This window comes from Pleurodeles waltl, chromosome 7, assembly GCF_031143425.1.
Source record: "Pleurodeles waltl isolate 20211129_DDA chromosome 7, aPleWal1.hap1.20221129, whole genome shotgun sequence".
Taxonomy (NCBI): domain Eukaryota; kingdom Metazoa; phylum Chordata; class Amphibia; order Caudata; family Salamandridae; genus Pleurodeles; species Pleurodeles waltl.
In genome coordinates this window covers 1,471,994,290-1,472,012,337 of record NC_090446.1, presented here as the reverse complement: position 1 = coordinate 1,472,012,337, position 18,048 = coordinate 1,471,994,290, and the positions used below count along the sequence as shown (strand labels likewise).

General features: G+C 43.5%; 1 protein-coding gene across 1 annotated transcript in view; it reads right to left on the bottom strand.

The window, feature by feature from the left end:
• Nucleotides 1-380: 380 nt before the first annotated feature.
• LOC138246526 (B-cell receptor CD22-like) overlaps nucleotides 381-18,048 on the bottom strand; it is a 498,077-nt gene continuing 480,409 nt past the window's right edge. Inside the window, exon 14 of the mRNA XM_069201182.1 lies at nucleotides 381-3,237. Within this exon, the coding sequence (XP_069057283.1) occupies nucleotides 3,073-3,237 (165 nt within the window). The 3' untranslated portion in view covers nucleotides 381-3,072. The remainder of the gene's footprint in view (nucleotides 3,238-18,048) is intronic.

The following is an 18,048-nucleotide window of genomic DNA, read 5'->3' as shown; positions in this document are numbered from 1 at the left end:
AGGGGAAAGGGAGAGGAATGCTCTGTATCTCACAGATATGGCACATTCCTGTCCTTTACTTTTGATCCAGGGCAGCACCGCAAGAAGGTTTGCAATGCTCCCCTGCACCAAAAATCCCATGTGTTTTTTTGGTAGATACTCACCCACTTTATTGGTGTCATGCTTCATCATTGGGTCTCATCCCAGTCCATAAAATCCAGGTTATACTCAAAACAGTCATTTGTCTTCTCTTTACAGATTGATTTTATCTCCTGGAAGGAAAGGTCCAGCACGATCTGGAAACCCTATGATGTTCACCTCACAACCAACATGATTGAAGCAGAAATTAATTTGCAGACATGCCTAATCATAGACAAAAAGTATAAATATGCCAATGTGTATTTTTCTTGTAAAAAGAAAATCTTTATTGTACATTGATATACTTTCTCTTACCCAAGTATAGACTCAAAGCCCCTTCTGTATGTCCCTTGGCTCACCTAAGTGGTGCCGTGGCAGCATAAGCAAACAGGCAATGTGTAGTCTACTGATCTGCAACACTACCTTACTTGTCTCTTGTGCATAACATATGAAGCATAGAAGAAAATACTGAATCTAGTAGGTTTACATCGTAAAACACACATTGCATCACCCATAAGCATATCATCATATTTCTGGAACACAAACATCCGAAGCAGAATTAAACAGTCTGTAGTTTTCATCACAAATGAGAATACATGCTTGGACTATGTGCATAAATCTTTGGAACAATCTTTGAACTTAGTTAAACTCTCTTGCAGTATTGGCATGGGTTTAAGGCTGGATGTGCATCATCTCCTTAGAGGCATGAAACTACACACAAGTAACGTAGGTGCTGCAATGCATGAAACACAATTGATGCCACTACAAATGAGAAGGAGGTTCCTAGCCATTACTAAAAAATAACTCTCTTTCCACTTTTAATAACTTATGAGCAGATATCAACAGTTAATCTGAAATGTCAGGTACATCATGTGAAGTTGAAGTTGAGCTGTCATGTCAAGTGGAGGACTTGTCAGTATGTCAAACTTTCATATCAGGCTTATGTCAAGTTCATAGCATTTCATGTAAATCTCATCTTGCGTCACATTTATAGCAATGCAAACAATTTTTGTTCTTGAACACTATACATTATATGGTACCCTCGAAAAGTACCTGCATCTCTTCATAATATCATATATGGGTCCCATGACCATGGTAAGGTACATTGATGGTTTCTTTTAAATATGACTTCATTTGTAATGTCCTCACGGTGTACACTTAAGTCTATCGTATTCCTACCTAAACTATGTCCCTAAAAACGGCATACAGACATAAAACTGAATATCAAAAACCGAAACAAAGTATTTAGGCCTTCATTCATCATATTTTTAAAGTGCAATGTAAATCCCTGTGGAATGCAACGTATTTATGTTTGCGAAGATCTTAATATCACCTTTGGCAAAGTTTGCAAAGATTCCATGGTTACCTTAATTTTGCCCGTCCACAGTTTCATAGTAATGTATCTTTCATGCTAATTGAACCCCAATTTGCTGGAAAATGTATGTTGAATGTCCCAGTGTAAGATTATTTTTTAATAACTTTCATGTGCACAGCAGCATTACATGACAGACGACCTCTCGCAGTTTTTTGATGAGAATGTCTTTCAGAACCATTTTATTTGCAATAGGTACATAAATGATTGCAAAAGTCGTACTTTGGAGGTGAATGTTGCAAAGACAATGTCATAAATTTTGCAAAGCTGCAAAGAATTCCATAGACAATTTCAAATCGCAATAAACTATGTAACATTGCGAAATTTGCTTACAGTGTGTTTCCACCAAAAGTATAGCAACTGATAAAAGAAATAAGCATTATATATATTCATATATGTATACAAAAAAATAATACTTTAGAAAAATAAAAAAAACATTTTTGGGAAAATTGACATAATGTACTTACACTTCCATTTCAACATACCTGAGTATCTAAATTCTAACATTTCCCAATAAAATGAAATGTTTCACAACTGCAGTGATAAAGGTCTAAATCAATAGTCTCTATGAAAGAATAGTCGTTTTCTTACCAGTGGCAGCTAATATTTTGTATTCATAAAATTGACTTTATACCAGTAAATGGATTTCCTAACACATAATGTTAGGACATTACAACATGATTCGTGTAGATAGTTCTGTGTGATGCAGAATAGGGATGCTTGCCTAAAAAGACGAATATCCACAAATTTGCATACACTCTTGGCTGGCACAAGAAGAGAGCTAAGATGTACTACTATCAATACCAGTTGGAATAACTATCAAAGGAGGAAGTGGGGAGGGTACTCTCCAAACACTGATGAGGGTCGAGGAAAAAGAGTGTAACTACTGAGAAAAGTTTTTACATTTTGAGATTTAAAAAACAAAATAAATTCAGTTGTCGAATTTCCAAAGATGTTTTTCAAAGTCTGATGATGTCACAGGTTCCCATGAGAACTCTTGTAATTGTCTATTAGTAATCAGCAATCTTCATTACTTGATTACCCTTCCTCCCCCACAGGCGTGTCCAGTTCCCCATCGGGCACCACCTGATCAGGCAGACAAAAAATAATGATTTTCATTCATCCCTGCTCTCTCGTCCCCTTTAAGCCCTCCCAGTCCTTAAACTAAGAGGGTATGCTAAAGCAGGTAGCCAGTGTTATGTCAAGCAAACCTCATGTGAAGATCATGTCTTACCAAATTTCTCATGGAATTTTAAAGACATCTTTGGGGTTGGAATCATTTCATAGCTTGTTCATGTTTTGTCAAGTTGGTACCATGTCTATGATGTCATGTGCATGGAACCATTAAGTCAAGGTAATGTTGATTAAAAAAAAAAAAAAAAATGTTGGACTCATACCAGTCAAGTTTAACCTCTGTGAAGTTCATTGTCAAGTCAAGTTCATGTGTGGTCAATTTTATGGCAAGTTTCACATCTACGATCAAGTTGTAATGTTGGGTTTGAACCATGTCAAGCATGTGAGACGTCATGTTTATGTCCTTTGGTCATCATGCTGTGCCAGTATCATGCTCTAAACAAGGCCTTTCAAAGCTTCAGTTCTGCATACTCCACGCTGAACACCTCAGAATCTGACTCGGACTCCAATTCCATCCCTTTGGGCTTGCAGGCCAGGTTGATGATCGTTGCATACTTAATGTCATCCTCCGTTTTGTCTGCACTGTTTTCATAGTCTATGCTGGCTTCTGTCACCTGAAAAAAAATCATAATCCAGTTTAGTCAGATGGGTTGCAAATGGATTGCAACATCTTCATGTGACATATTTCGGTAAATGATCCTGCAAGCAGGGGAAATTTTCTGGCCTAGTTGAAACACAGAGGGGCAGTTTTAAGAAAAGTGTCGCTTTTCTAGTGCCCCTTAGTGCCCCCCCTAAAGCCACCATGGTTACACCATATTTAAAATACGGTGCACCACGACGGTAGTTAGGTGACTACCATCATCATTTGTTATGCTAGGCCGGCGCTTTGGAGGATAAGTGTAAAATATTATGACGTTAATCCTGCAAAGCACCCAGAGCACCATTGTAATCATTGGAGCCTCTTTCTAACACATGTACTTAGCTGGCATTAAAAAATGCGGATAACAATGGTTCAAAGGAATCTCATAGATTCCTTTACCCATTTTTATGGGCCCCCTAGTGCTGGAACTCCCCCCATTGCATACACTAAGTCTAGTGCAGGCATAATGTGGCGCAAGGGGTTATGTTTTTCCCCTTCCAACGCCACATTAGCATAAAAAAATGATGCTAAAGTGGCTTGGGAATGGCGCAAGGCCAGAATAAATCTGGCCCACAGTATCTTACTTTAACACACTGGGAGGACCTAGCTGATATTAAAACTAAACAACAACACACAATTTATTTTCTCCAAATTTCAGGGGATAGCTACAAAGTTTTTTTTTTTTAAATGGCTAGCAAGCTGTAAAAGAAGTGAATGTAAAACAGTACTTAACACATAGGTCGTAAGCCGAAAGCATGTGTTTAGGATATCAAAGCAAATATGTGCAAATAAGACACTGCTGAAACAGTGCAACAGCCTGGCTGACTTGCTCCTTAATCAGAAAATTACAAAATGAATGGGCACTAAAAACTGTGTATTGCCCCCAAAGCACAAAAAAACGCTAAGATGACACCTAGGCTCCAAAAGATGTTTTCTATTAGAATTCTCCCAGCTCTGACAAAAAGATTTTTTTTTTTAATAACTATCTTGCCAGTGCTGTTCCTGTGCGCACTAACTACAAATATAAAGACTTGCGTGCATACGATAAAATTGTATGTATGCAATAAAACGGAATAGATGCACTCAGAAAATAAATGAATGTGCAACAGCGCTTGTGCCAACAAGGGGAAAAATAAAGAAAAATGGCAATACTTTTAAAGACGGTGTTCACATCATAATGTGCTAGTTACATCACTATGTTTTATGTATTTTGTGTGGTAATACTGTCAGACACTACAAAAAGTAACTGTTACATTGCTGCCTTTACTTAAAATTGGGCTGGAAAATGGAGTAAATAAAATCTGTATAAAATGTTGCAGGGCTTGTTAATACAAACAACAAATTATGGAGTTCTTTAAATAAGGACAAAAACGTAAGTACATGACTTAGGGCCAGCTGTATGACCGTTTTTAGTGGTCGCAAAAGAAGAATCAGGCCGTTTGTGACTGCTTAAAAGGGTTGTAGCATGTATCAGCCCTATTTTGCGAGTCAGTAACCTGTTACCGACTCACAAAAGAGGGTTTACGAGTTGCTATTAGGAAGGGGCGTTTCAAGGGCACCCCTTCATAATAGCGAGTCGCATGGAGGATGTGAGAATGTTTTGCAAAACATTCACAGTTTACCATTAACTTCAAGTTGGTGGTAACCCATTCACAAATGGGAAGGGGACCCCAAAGGACCAACATTTTTTCAGGAGCCACTGCCTACTCTGAAAAAATTAAAAGGAAACTTTTTTTTTTTTATTGCATCCAAGCAGTCACAGACATGGTGGTCTGCTGACCCCAGCAGGCCACCATCCCTGTGAGTGCTTGCCATTCCCAAATGGGTTGCAAATTTCGACCTGCCTCATGAATATTAATGAAGCATGTCCCTTGTGACCCATTTGTGAATCGTAAACAGTGTTTGAGACACTGCTGTACATCAGCTTTTGTGACTCGCAAATTGTGAGTCGCTAAAAATCGAATTTGCGAGTCGCAAAAGCTGACTGTCATACATCTGGCCCTTAATCGATTGACACTTACATTTAAATGAAATGCATGCCTAAAATTAATAAAACAGCTACTACTAATGTTGTAACTCCGTTAAACAGAAATTAATGTTTTCGTTTGAAAGCAATTTGGTAATGCAGTTCAAAATATATAGCGGCAACATTAATCACACTTTTCTTGCATTAATTAGTTCATGTAATTATAGGCTGCAACCCGCCCTGTGTTCTAACTATTGTGCTCACATACAATATTATTTTGTATGGGCAAACAAACAAAAGAGCTGTATTACTGCCAAATGCAATGCAAGACTGATTTTATTCACTTGCCAAATAGGCTTAGAATCTTTAAAATAGCAAATAACAAAATTGGTAAGCATATGAAATGTAAACCCAATTTCAAAACCACAAATTTGTCATCATTGAAACCCTTTTTACATCATGCAAGAACGGGTCACTTGTTTAACTCATCAGTAGAAAACAATGTTTAAAAAATGACAAATAAATTCAATAGCAAATAACGAAATCGGTAAGTAAATGAAATGTAAACCTCGTTTCAAATCTGCAAATTTGTCAAATGTTGTGTTTCATCATGCATGAACATATGGCTTGTTTAAATCATCAGTAGTCCTAAGAAAACAATGTTTAAAAATGGCAAATAGCAAATTTGGTAAGCATATGAAATATACACCCTGTTTAAAATCATCAAAACTATTGTCAGTAAAACCTTGTTATAATATACACTTAAATATCGCTTGTTTAACTAATCGGTAGTTGTAACAAAACAATAGATGTCTTCAACACAGCTCCCAGTGGCCAAACAACCGTTATTATAAGGTCCATTCACAGGAAAAGTCAAGTCGCATTGAACAAATATTGAATGGAGGAAGTCGGCAACAATGTATTAAAAAGAATATCTTCCAAAGTAGCTACAACAGCAGAGTGGAGGAAGAAGCTCAATTAGTACCTTAAACTCCAAAGAATATGTGCAGGCAACATTCTAGCTGGATTAAAAAGAAAAAACAATGGCTCCCATAAAACGATCAAAATGTGCCAAAGAGAGGAGTACTTTGATCCAGGCTCCACAGAACAGAAAACACATGAAAAACAAACAACCTCAACAGAAACCTACAGTAACTAACTTTCAAAAACCAATAAAAGCCAAGGAAAACAATGTTACTAGCGGGAAAACAAATTGTAAGTAAGGGGCTGGATGATAGCCCCGTTTACTTACAAAAGACCTCACAAGCACAGCAAAACCTAAAATGGTAGCAGGTTTTGTTATCATGGAAGGACATTTTAGATATTTTTTGTCATGACTGCATGGTATCACTTGTCTTGGACAGAACGGACAGAAGTTAAATTTGTTAAAGATTTACCTTGAAGTTCTGAAAAATTACAACTACTGCCTCAAGAGGGCCAGTATTTAATCTCATGATCAGAACCTCTTAGATCTTTCATTTGCCCTGCAAAGATGCTTAAACTGAGATCATCAGTTGTCAAAACCAGTAGTGTGAAAAGTCACCTTGTAGAAATTAGTTCCAAGAGACAGTGACTTTAAATCAGTCAACACAGGCTGGAGAACAAAAAGGTGATACAGTATCTCTGTATATGTAAGGAACTAGGCATTCAAAAGCCTCAGTGAGGTGCGCTGTATATTGTGTGATACTTCGACATAGGATGCATAGCAGTCAATTTTAGTTTGTTTACAGTGAAGTATGTTGATAGAGTCCTAAAAAGGAAAAGAGGAGTGAAAAAACGAATTAAGTCAGAGTTTTGTTTAACATAGTTTTGTTTAGGAGAGAGCCACTCAGGACTGAATACTGCCTATTGCCTAGTCCAAAGAAATGTATGTGGAAGGCGACTTTCAACAAGAGTTGTGTATCTTCCTCTTATTGTTGATATGAGATGCTGATATCTTTAAGTAGTCACCTGGTTTTCTAGATGCAGGATAACGCTGGGAGGTGATATAGGGGAGCCTTTCAGTGCACTCTGAGAAAGAGGAAATGGGTTAGAGAGTACATCACCTGTTTTGATTTGTGGGGCTTGAATAGTGAGGTACGATTCAAACTGTTCAAAATTGTATCTTCCAAACTAGGGTAGGGCGAAAGATTTAAAAATGTAAAGAGGCAGAACCCCGTCATTTTGATAAAGTTCACATGCAGAGCAAAATAGGAGTGGAAATTCAAATATATTGCTCACCCTTTTGCAGAACCATGCACCCTCCTGTAGAAACAGCAGACAGGAATAGCCACCATCAAAGCACGTCATCGTCTATGAATTGGAAAATGTCAGTTGTGGTGCTGTTAGGTGCTGTAAAGCTGAACTATCCAAAGGATTGCTGCCAGCTATGAAGTGTTTGACCTGTTTATTTACAGAACTACCTGCCCAGAATGTTGAAGAAAAGCGAGGGACCAAAAACTGAATGAAACTTGTAGGGATCATAGGAATCCATGGAGGTTTTTATTTTAGCAGCAGTTCAAACAATCTAAGAAGACCCCTTAGGAGGAAGGAAGTTTATTTTGATTGGGGTTACATTAAGTTAGCTGGGGGTTACATTCTTTGGCTGAGAAGACAGGAATGAGAACTGAGAATTATTTAGAAGATTATTATGGTTTAGGGTATTGATAACTTCAAGATCCATAATCTGTTTGAGGTGAGACCAGTTGTAGGTGATTTCTTACTAAGAGGGTGATTTGTTGCCAGCAGTAATGTTTTCAGTAATCAGTGTTCCCTTGTTTTCAGAATTGTCTTTTCTTCATTTAACTCTTTGGAGTTATGACATTTCCTGGGAAACAAGGGTTTACTGCATGTGGAAGTGACAATATCCTAAACAACCTATATATTTTGGGGCAGGCTAGATACGACTTGTGTGGCTAAATTTGTGAGACCAAGATTCTTGCTGTTGCAGACTATGGTCTTTCAACTTTTAGTTCGATCTATGTTTTGAATATGCAAAAGTATAGCAATAAAAGAAATTTGTGAACGTTGTGACCAATTACCAGGAAAGAAGCCATCAGACAGAAAGCCTGCAGCCTGTCTTTTTGTAAATAATGAGGCGTAGGATGACCTCCTCCACATTAGTCAGGCTGATAATGAGGAGACGGGACAAGAGAAGAGGTGGGTGGCCATTCAAATAATCCATTGTAGACTGAAGTAACCTACAAAAAATATTATTTTTAGATACAACATTTTTATGATACCCTTCAGGGTGGGAAAAATGTTCAACTTTTAGTAAGGAGAGCCAATAGGCTTGAATTCTAAAATCAGGCATTGAAATATGGGAAAGGTTTTGGACAATGTTTACAATTCTTTGCGTTGTTCATGGACCAAGGTAATTTGGCCACTTATACGTTGTTAAACATCCAACCATATGATAGAATAGTTGGAGGCAGGACATCAGTGGTGGGTTGTGAATAGATAGGCTAGGATTCAGCTAAAAGTATAATGTCACTATTGAGTGATAATATTGTAAGAGATCGCCTAACCAATCTGATATTGCAGAAAAAGGCATTTTAAGGAGGAGATTATTATTTTGTTAGTAGGGGTAGGCTTTAGGCTACTGTTAATTAGGTTGTTCAAGTTAACCTATCTAATAGACAATTGATATGTGAGAAGCAATGGATTTTGGCTACCTACAATGGGAATATGAGGATCTGCAGTGTTAGTTGAGCTAGAGACTCAAGAGTGCTGCCTTTTGATATACCTGCAGAACTTTAGAAATCTCCTTGGGGAAGAAAGACATTACATTTTTTTTTTGTTTCACAATTGTTTATTGAAGAAAATCACAAATAACATAATACCACTAATGCCAAGAGAATGTGATTTGTTACAGCTTTTGAAGGAACATTGACTACATTATTCATACATGGTTCTTTGGTGCACAAAAGAGAACTGGACCCTCAGTGCAATAAGAAAGGAGGCTACTCCTTCCTAGCCTGGGAACTCAGAGGAGTTGGGCGAGTGTGAAAAGAATCATACAGGGAGAAGGGGATAATGCAACTCCTAGATTAGGCAGGAAAGCTTGAGCACTTAGAAGGTGTGTACCCTGCCAGTGCAAAGTGGTTCTGGGGTAATGGGGTCAAAAGGCGCCGAGTCCCAACAGTAAACCAGACATCAAAACTGTGGTGATGGTTAAAAGGCATGTATAGTGGGAAAAGGGGTGGAGGCAAGTCATGTTATCACAGGAAGGCACTAGGGGAAAGTAACCTAGCGCTGGCACTGTTTGAGGGTGTGCTAGTGGGTTGGAAATCTATAGTATGTAATTTGTAGAGTTTATGTCAACATCTTTGTGGATGCCAAGAAATAGTAATAGTAGAGGAGATAGGAGGACAGTATGGAAGACCGCAGATAGAATGATCTTGCTGTAAAAAATACAGAGTCCTGGCGCCATAGATGTATCAAGATTGGGACTGGGGAAAGGAAATAGTATCTTTGTAACAGAGATGAGGGAGAGGAAAAATAGGGCTTGGGGCAGGGTAAAACAAGGACAGGAATAGCATTATAGGGGATGAAAATGCCTAATGAGTGAAGGGTAGCAGTTGAAAGAACAAGAAGGTGGGGATCAGTGGGGAAGTCAGGTGGGGTCTAGCATGACTTGGGGGGCAGATAGGACCAGGAGGAGGTAGCAGGATTTGGGTGGGGGAAGAGGGCAGCAAATGAAGACAAGGAAGAAGCAGCAATTAATGCAAGAACTAGTGTTTCACTGGGGGTCCACCTCAGCCTAGAGAAAGGGGGCCCAAGTGTGAGAGAATAGGTCCACCTGCTCCTGCATATTCTAAATGACACACTCATATGATGCTGTGTGGTACCTTGCCAACAGCCATTCTCCATGCATGGGGAGTATCGTAGATCTCCAATGTCGAAGGGTGCAGGTTTTGCCTGTGGCAAGTGCAGTGTGAGAGAGACGCTTTTGGGGATGCGTCAGATCCAGGGAACCTGTAAAGTCCTGGAGAAATAATAGCGAACGTGGCAGCGGTTTCAGCAGTGGTAGTGTTTCCCGCAGTCTGCGCCCCCCTGCGTCCCAGTATGTGGTAATCGCTGGGCAGTAGTATAGGATATGGAGGAGATCGCAGTGGGCATGGGGACAGTGCCAACATTGTGCATGAGGCAGGAGGCCTGCTGTCTTTAATTCAACAGGCGTCCAATAGCACTTGTGGAGCATTTATCCGAGCTTCCTTCGCTACTCGGAGGCAGGCTTCTATGTTATCTGCCCAATCTTCCTGGTCAAATTCTGCTTGGAGCTCTAACTGCCAGGAGGTGCTGAGGTTGTGGAGAAGGGGTATGGAATAGAGGTGTCAGATCAAGAGGGCATGTATGGTAGACATCATGCCAGGATAGTGTCCCCATGTGCAAAGACAAGAAGCCAATGGTGAGGATGGCAGGGAACAGGGGCGCGGACACAGGCTACCAGCGAGGCAGTGTCGGAGTTGAGTATATCACCAAGCTTGCTGGGTGGGGAGGTTGAATTCCTCTCACAGTCTAGCACAGGACTTCAAGTCTCTATCTCTCAGGACCTGCCCGATTTGTGTGATGCCAGCCATCCGCCATACACTCCAGTCCAGCATCTTCCCTCTGATTCTCAGCGTTGTGTTACCCCAAAATGGGGCATGGTCATGAAGATAAGCGTCAATACCAAATGCTTTGTGGGTGCATTTCCATTGTGGATTCCATCATGGAGTTGCGGGGATGCATTCCAGATTTCCCATCCCCATAGAGGGGGCTCGTTCCCCTCGGGTAGTGTAACAAGTCCTGTTCCTTTTGCACCCATTGCGGTGGGTCTTTCATCCCGGGAAGCATATATACCAGTTGGGAAAGGTGCAGTGAAAGCACGTACATCTCTACTGAGGGTAAGCCTAATCCACCACAAGAGCGGTGGGCCAGTAGTTTGGCTTTGGTTAGACGGGATGGGCAGATCCCCAGATGGAGGAGCGTTTGATTTTGTCTACCGAACGCAATAAAGGTAGGGGTGTCAGCAAGGACAGCATACCCAGAACATAGGCAAAGCGGGGTAGTGTTACCATGTGCACCGCCTGAATCCTCCCCCACAGGGAAAGACCAAGTTTGGACCACTTGGCAAAGTCTAATCATGTTCGTGCTAGCAGTAGTTCGAGATTATCTGAGACCATGTCTTCCAGGCCTCTGCTGATGTAAATCCCCAGATACGTAAGATGAGAGGGTGTCCAGTTGCTTGGTAGACCCACAACGACATACTTGATGGTGACCCGGGATACTGGTAAGGCCTCACTTTTGTCCCAATTTACTTTATAGCCTGATAGGGCTGCAAAGTCTTGAGGATGCCCTGCAAGCTTGGGAGAGAACCTGGAAGATCCGTAAGTGTAAAAAGGATGTCATACGCATATAGATATAGCGTAGAAGTACTGCCTGAAATCGGGATTCCTGATATCTCTGGGTTTTGACGGATTGTGGCGGCTAAGGGTTCCATGGCCAGAAGGAACAATAAGGGCAACAGCGGGCAGCCCTGGTGGGTCCCATGGTTGATGGGAAACGGATCCGATAGGAAGCCCTGCCATTCACCTGCGCAGTGGGTGAGTCATAAAGCCATCGGACCTTGGCAATAAAGTCATCTCCCAAACCGAAGATTTTAAGGACTTCAAACAGATACCACCCATTCAATCCTATTGAATGTTTTTTCTGCATCCAAGGATAGAGCAAGGGCTTCTGCCTGGAAATCCCTGGATGGCCATAAGGTATGCGCCAAAGTGCGGAGGTGGTTAAGGGATAAACGGCCGGGTACAAATACCACTTGAGTGTGATGGATAAGAGAGGGGATGACTTTGCTTAATCGAGTCATCAGTACTCCTGCCAGGATGTTGATGTCCCCATTCAAGAGGGAAATGAGCCGATAGCTTCCCCAAAGGAGGGGGTCTTTCCCCTGTTTTAGAAGGAATGTTATGAATGCCTTGTTGGAAATGGGACCCAGGTACCAGTATGTGTTGTATCCTTCAAGGCTTCATATTCATACAGGGATGTGACTACATCCTCTCCTGCCACTTATACAATTCTTTGGGGAATCCATCTTCATCTGGGGCTTTATGGTAGCATGGTCTAGAGATCACCTGGGCAAAGCCGTCCTTGCTTATCTCAGCCTCCAGCATACTCCTGCCATTGTCATTAAGACTGGGTAGGGAGACATCGGTTAAAAAGGTGGATAAGCGTGTGGGATCTACTGCGGTTTTGGGCGCATATTGAGAGCAGTAGAAGGCTGCAAATTCTTTAACAATTTCCTGGGAGTGTGTGGGGGTATCGCCAGTCGCAGAGCGTATGGTTGATATGGCTAGAGCAGCCTCCTGTTGATGCAGCTAGGCCACCAAAAGATGGCCTGCTTTCTCCCCTTGTTCGTAGTGACAGCCCTTCATTCTGCTGAGGGCATACTCCACCTTGGAGGTAAAGAGGGTGTCAAGTTCTATTTTGGCCCTTTTGAGTCAGAAGCGTAGAACAGGGGGGAGGGTTCTGGCATAGTGTTGTGTGAGGGTCAATATCGCCTGCTCTAATTCTGTTTGTTGGATGTGACTTTTAGCATTTGCTACGTCCACATCTTTCATCAGGTGACCTCAAATGGTTGTCTTGGCTGCAGCCCACAGGACCCTTCCCGAAGTAACTGATCCCCTATTGTATTCCAAATAGGTGGCGACATGGGTTCTAAGTTGTTCTTTGCCCTAAGGTGTGCGGCAGCGCAAGATATTAAGACGCCACGGCTTGTGCCCCAGGTTGGCTAGCCCCAGGTTAAGGGTGAGGAGGACGCTCACGCTGGTCGGATAGTGCAGCCACCAATATACAGGAGTCCGTAATGTGGGCCACAGTCCTTTGGGTTATCAGGAAGTAGTCACTTTGGGAATGTATGGCATGTACTGGAGACAAAAAGGTGTATTCCTGCTTCGCTGGATGTGGAAGGTGCCAATGACCAGTCAAGCCATGATCCAGAAAAATATAATTCATTAGGGCACTGTCAGTTGCATTACAATGGTATAAAGGAACCTGTTCGATCCATGATTGGGTCATGCACCACATTCAATTTCCTCCCAGTAGAAATTGCACAGCCCCAATTTCTGTAAGGAGACAACTGAACTGTAGGAAGAAGGACCATTTAGTCCCTACTGAGGCATAAACCAACACATAGCACATTGTTACCGACCTTTAGTTTAACAAGTGCATGATGAACATTTGGATCCGTCCGAGTTTTAAGGAAGGTCAGAGGTGTAGGAGGCTGGCCTGGTTTGTAGTGGGTACCTATGGTACTTACCAGGTCCAGTTATACCTTATTAGTGAAATGTAAGCAGTGTCTAGAAGCCAGGCTCTCGGAGTCTGCCAACAAGCCTTGGCACACACAAAGATTGGGGTTAGCAGAAAATGGCGCTTCCCAGAACCAGGATAGACCAGGTGGACTGTACCCAGGAGGGGGAGCCAGAGGAGGCCCTCAGCAGCTCAGAGAGCCCCCAGAAGACCAGGCAGCGCACACAGGAGTCCCACAGCACGGGGACAAGAAAGGTGCAAAAGAGGCCCATGCAGCATTATGACAAAGGCTCACACGCCACCGGAAAACCACTCAGGAAGCTGTGCGTTACAGGATTGAGTGCTGGGGGGCAGAGCTACAAGATGCATGAAGAACTTGGAGGAAGGATGCCAACAAGCCTTGGCAGCTGCAAAAGATGTAGTGCACGGGGCTACTGTCTTGCGTGTGGAGGCAAGCTCTTACCTCCACCAAAGTTGGACAGTTGGACGAGAGGACCTTCGGGACCATTTCAGTCTACCACCCGTGATGCAGGATCCACGCAGCTCAGAAGAAGAGGGGATCCACACAGCCGGTCATTGTTGCAGTTGGTGCCTGCAGAAGCAGTGGAGTTACTCCTTCACTTCAAGGGAGAACCTTCGATCTTCTGGTGCAGGATGAAGAGGGGCTCTCCTCAGAGGATGCACCACCGGGAAACAGTTGCAGTTGCTGGCAGGCGCCGGAGATACAATGTTGAAGAAGGCGTCTTACTTCTTTGTTGCAGCTTATAAAGTTTCTGGAGAGTCCAGATGCAGTTTCTTCAGTGAGAATTCGGAGTGGAGGATGCAGAGGATTCCTGCGGGAGTCTTGCAATCCGAATCTGAGGAACCACCCAAAGGAGAGACCGTAAATAGCCCTGAAAGGTGAATTGGTCATTAAACAGGTAAGCACCTATCAGGGGAAGGCTATGATGTCACCTGCTGGCACTGGCCACTCATATGCTCCCAGAGTTCTCTGCCAATCTTGAATCCAACATGTCAAAACCCAGGGATCCTCTGGAGAAGCTCTGAGCACCACGCCTGGGGTGGCGATGGACAGTAAAGTGGTCACTCCCCTTTCCTCTGTCCAGTTACACACCAGAGCAGGGACTTGGGGGTCCCTGGATCGATGTAGACTGGTTTATGCAAGGAGGGAACCAAATGTGCCCTTCAAAACATTTCCAGTGGCTTTGTGAGGCTACCCCTCCCAAGCATGTAACACCTATTTCCAAAGGGAGAGGGTGTAACACCTCTCTCACAAAGGGAATCCTTTGTTCTGCCTTCCTGGGGTAGAGCTTTTCAAGCAACAGGAGGGCAGAAACCTGTCTGTGAGGTGGCAGCCACTGGGACTGCCTAGAAAACCCCAGAAGGCTGGAATAGCAATAATGGTGGTCCTCTAAGGAGCCCCCAGAGTGCATGGAATCATACAACCAATGCTTGCAAAAGCCTTGGGTATGATTCCAACATGTTTGATACCAAACATGCCTATGTTCGGAGTTACCATTATGTAGCTGGACATAGGTAGTGACCTATGTCCAGTGCACGCGTAAAATGGCGTCCCCGTACTCATGAAGTTTTGAAAAATGGTCCTGGAGGTCGTGGGGGCACCTCTGCGAGTGCAGGGGTGCCCTCACACATAGGTACTTTGCACCCTGCCCTCAGGGCTGGAGGGCCTGCTATGGGGGTGACTTATAAGTTACCTGGTGCAGTGTAAATTGCAGTGAAAGGGTGCTTGCACCTTTTCACTCAGGCTGCAATGGCAGTCCTACAGAAGCTTTTGCATGGGCTCCCTATGGGTGGCAAAATACATGCTGCAGCCCATAGAGATCCCCTGGAACCCCAATGCCCTAGGTACCTAGGTACCATATACTAGGGACTTATAAGGGGGCACCAGTTTGCCAGTTGTGGGTGAAATACTGTGTTAGCAGTAACAAACAGCCAATTTAAAAAGGAGAGAGCATAACTAATGAGGTCCTGATTAGCAGGATCCCAGTAGACACATTCAAGCACACTGACATCAGGCAGTAAATGGTGTAACCATGCCTTTCCTCCAAGGGGTAAGGATATGCGCATGAGGATCGCTATGCCGCATTTCTGGGACACGCCTGAGTTTGGGGTCAAAGTTGTTGGGCAGCTGGTATGTACTGCCCAGCCTACCTAGTCACGTTGCAACTTTTCTGATTTGAAGAGGAAAGGTGGGTTTCTTGTAGAAGAGCTATGTCTACCTTCTGGGAATGCAAATAGTTAATGCCTTTTTCCTTTTAATGTAGTGGGTGAGGCCATTAACATTCCCAGATGTTTGAGATAGCGTGGACATGGTTGGGAGCCCTTGGAAGTATACCCCTAGTGGTAAGTGTATATGAACCAGTAACAACAATTAGGGATGCCCAACAAAAAAGGTGGAGGGAGAGTGGGAGGGAAAGGGAGGGGCTAGGCTTAGTGGGGGGCCCCTTGGTCACAGGGGTGGGGAGGATACCCATCTTCACTGAGGTTGAGTGCGGGAAGAGGCGAGACAATGCGCCAAGCGGCTAAGGAAAAAAAGAAAGGGAAGATATAGTGGTAAGGAGAGGGGGGAGGAAAGGAAGTGAAAAGGGGCAAAATGGACAAGAAACTGACTCTGAAGCAGGGAGGGGAAGCCCTGGCACAAGTCTAAAAACTTCTGAATGCGGTTCTAAACTTGCTCTGCTCACGTGCCTGAGGTCCCCACCCACAACATGGGGTGGGTGAAGGAGGCAACATCCGTTTTTAATGGTAAAAGCCAGCTATGGCAGCCAGGGAGCAAAGGAAGGATGTCACACATTTTCAACTCACGTGCGAAGAGTGATGTGTCATATAACCGAACGGGTGGTGCAAATGGGAATGTTAGTGGGCAGGTGGATATACCCATCCACATACACAAGTCCAAAGCCTGGCGAATGTGTGTGGGATGTGAGGTCACATTCGTAACTTCTGGACATTAAATAGGATGGATTATGTCTAGGTCAGGGTTCTGCAAAGTCGGTCCTGGAGAGCCGGGTCCATGCCAGATTTTTAGCACATCCACATTTATTAAAATGTAGATTTCTGAAACATCTTTATTCTAAATGTGGATATGCTAAAAACCTGGCATGGACCCGGCTCTCCAGGACCGACTTTACAGAACCCTGGTCTAGGTGGAGCTGCATCTAAGTGCACCAGGAATTATGCCTAAAATTGTCGGGACTACATGGCAAATGTGAAGGGGGAATGACGAAGTCCATGAGGGATTGCAGTTCAGAACCCAAGCCCACACATGCTTAGCATTCACTCTTATGGGCAGGTGGGGGTGTATCTTTAAAAAGCATCCTATTCTCTAAGGTAAGCTGGGCAAATCTCAGGCGGCCAACAATAGACTGTTACAGGATTTGGCATGAGATAGGTGTAGAATCGTCTATAGTACAGAATGGGTGAGAAAAGATTACCAGACAACTATTCCTGAGACGAGCTGATAGAGGATATGCCTGCCCCTCTGATGTGAAAAAGGTGTTCAGTCCCTGCAAGGATGGGGGCCAGGGGAGCCACATAAAGAAGACAGCTCTGAGCTCCAGCCTTTGGTAATACCCCATGGTTAAGGACAACCAAGGATGGCGAGTCCCAGCGTCACCCTACTGGGAGCCACGAAGAGGGGCAGTGTGCAGTCAGAGAGGTGCAAGAGAAAGATATGATTTTTGACCTGTGAAGGGGGCTAACAGGGGTCGGTCTGGAGGGGTGGATAGAAGAAGCAGAATGCAGAGAGACATCTATTTAACCCAAGGGGGAAAAAAGGAGGAATAATACAATCATTTGGTCCCTGCAGTTAGAGGACTCATATGTGAGATCTGACTGTTGAGTAGGGTCACATAATTATACACACCAATAAAGTAACAGGGAGAACCCCAACAGTCATATAAAATAAGGTAAACTGACCCTGCATTGATATGCCCGAAGGATGGGCCATAGCCCTATAGGCAGGGCATCCATAACTCATGGAGGAGCAGAGGGCCGAAAGGGTTGTCTTTGTCCTGGCCGGCAGTGTTTTGCGGGGGTTCTAAGGACATACCAAAGAAGAGGTCCCAAAATGATGAAGTAGTTAGAACATGCCTGCACAAAATAAGCAAACATCCAGTAACACTAAACATTAAGTAATAGAGAACTCAGCCAGTTGACGCAGCTGATGGATGACCCATTGCCCCTGGACCCAGCAGGGCAGACGTGCAGGGTTACAAAAAGGGGGGTCAAAGTCAGGTTTCCGTAGCCAAGGGTTTCAGCGGTGATCTGGATTTGTCCCTGGTCTGGTCTTGGGTGAGAATCGCTACTGCCTGTCTAGCAGTCACTCTGACCTCCTGAGATCTATGTTGTCTGTCCATTTGTCTGTCCCATTTCTGATGCCTACCGGTGGTCCATTGGTCTTCAGAGATAGATGTGGAGGGAGTGGCCTCCAACGAGTGCGGGTCATCCTGGGACCCCAATGTGGAATGGTCCATTGGTTGTGAAGGGAGATCGCCCAGGAACCTGTGTAGTGCAGAAGTATCAAAA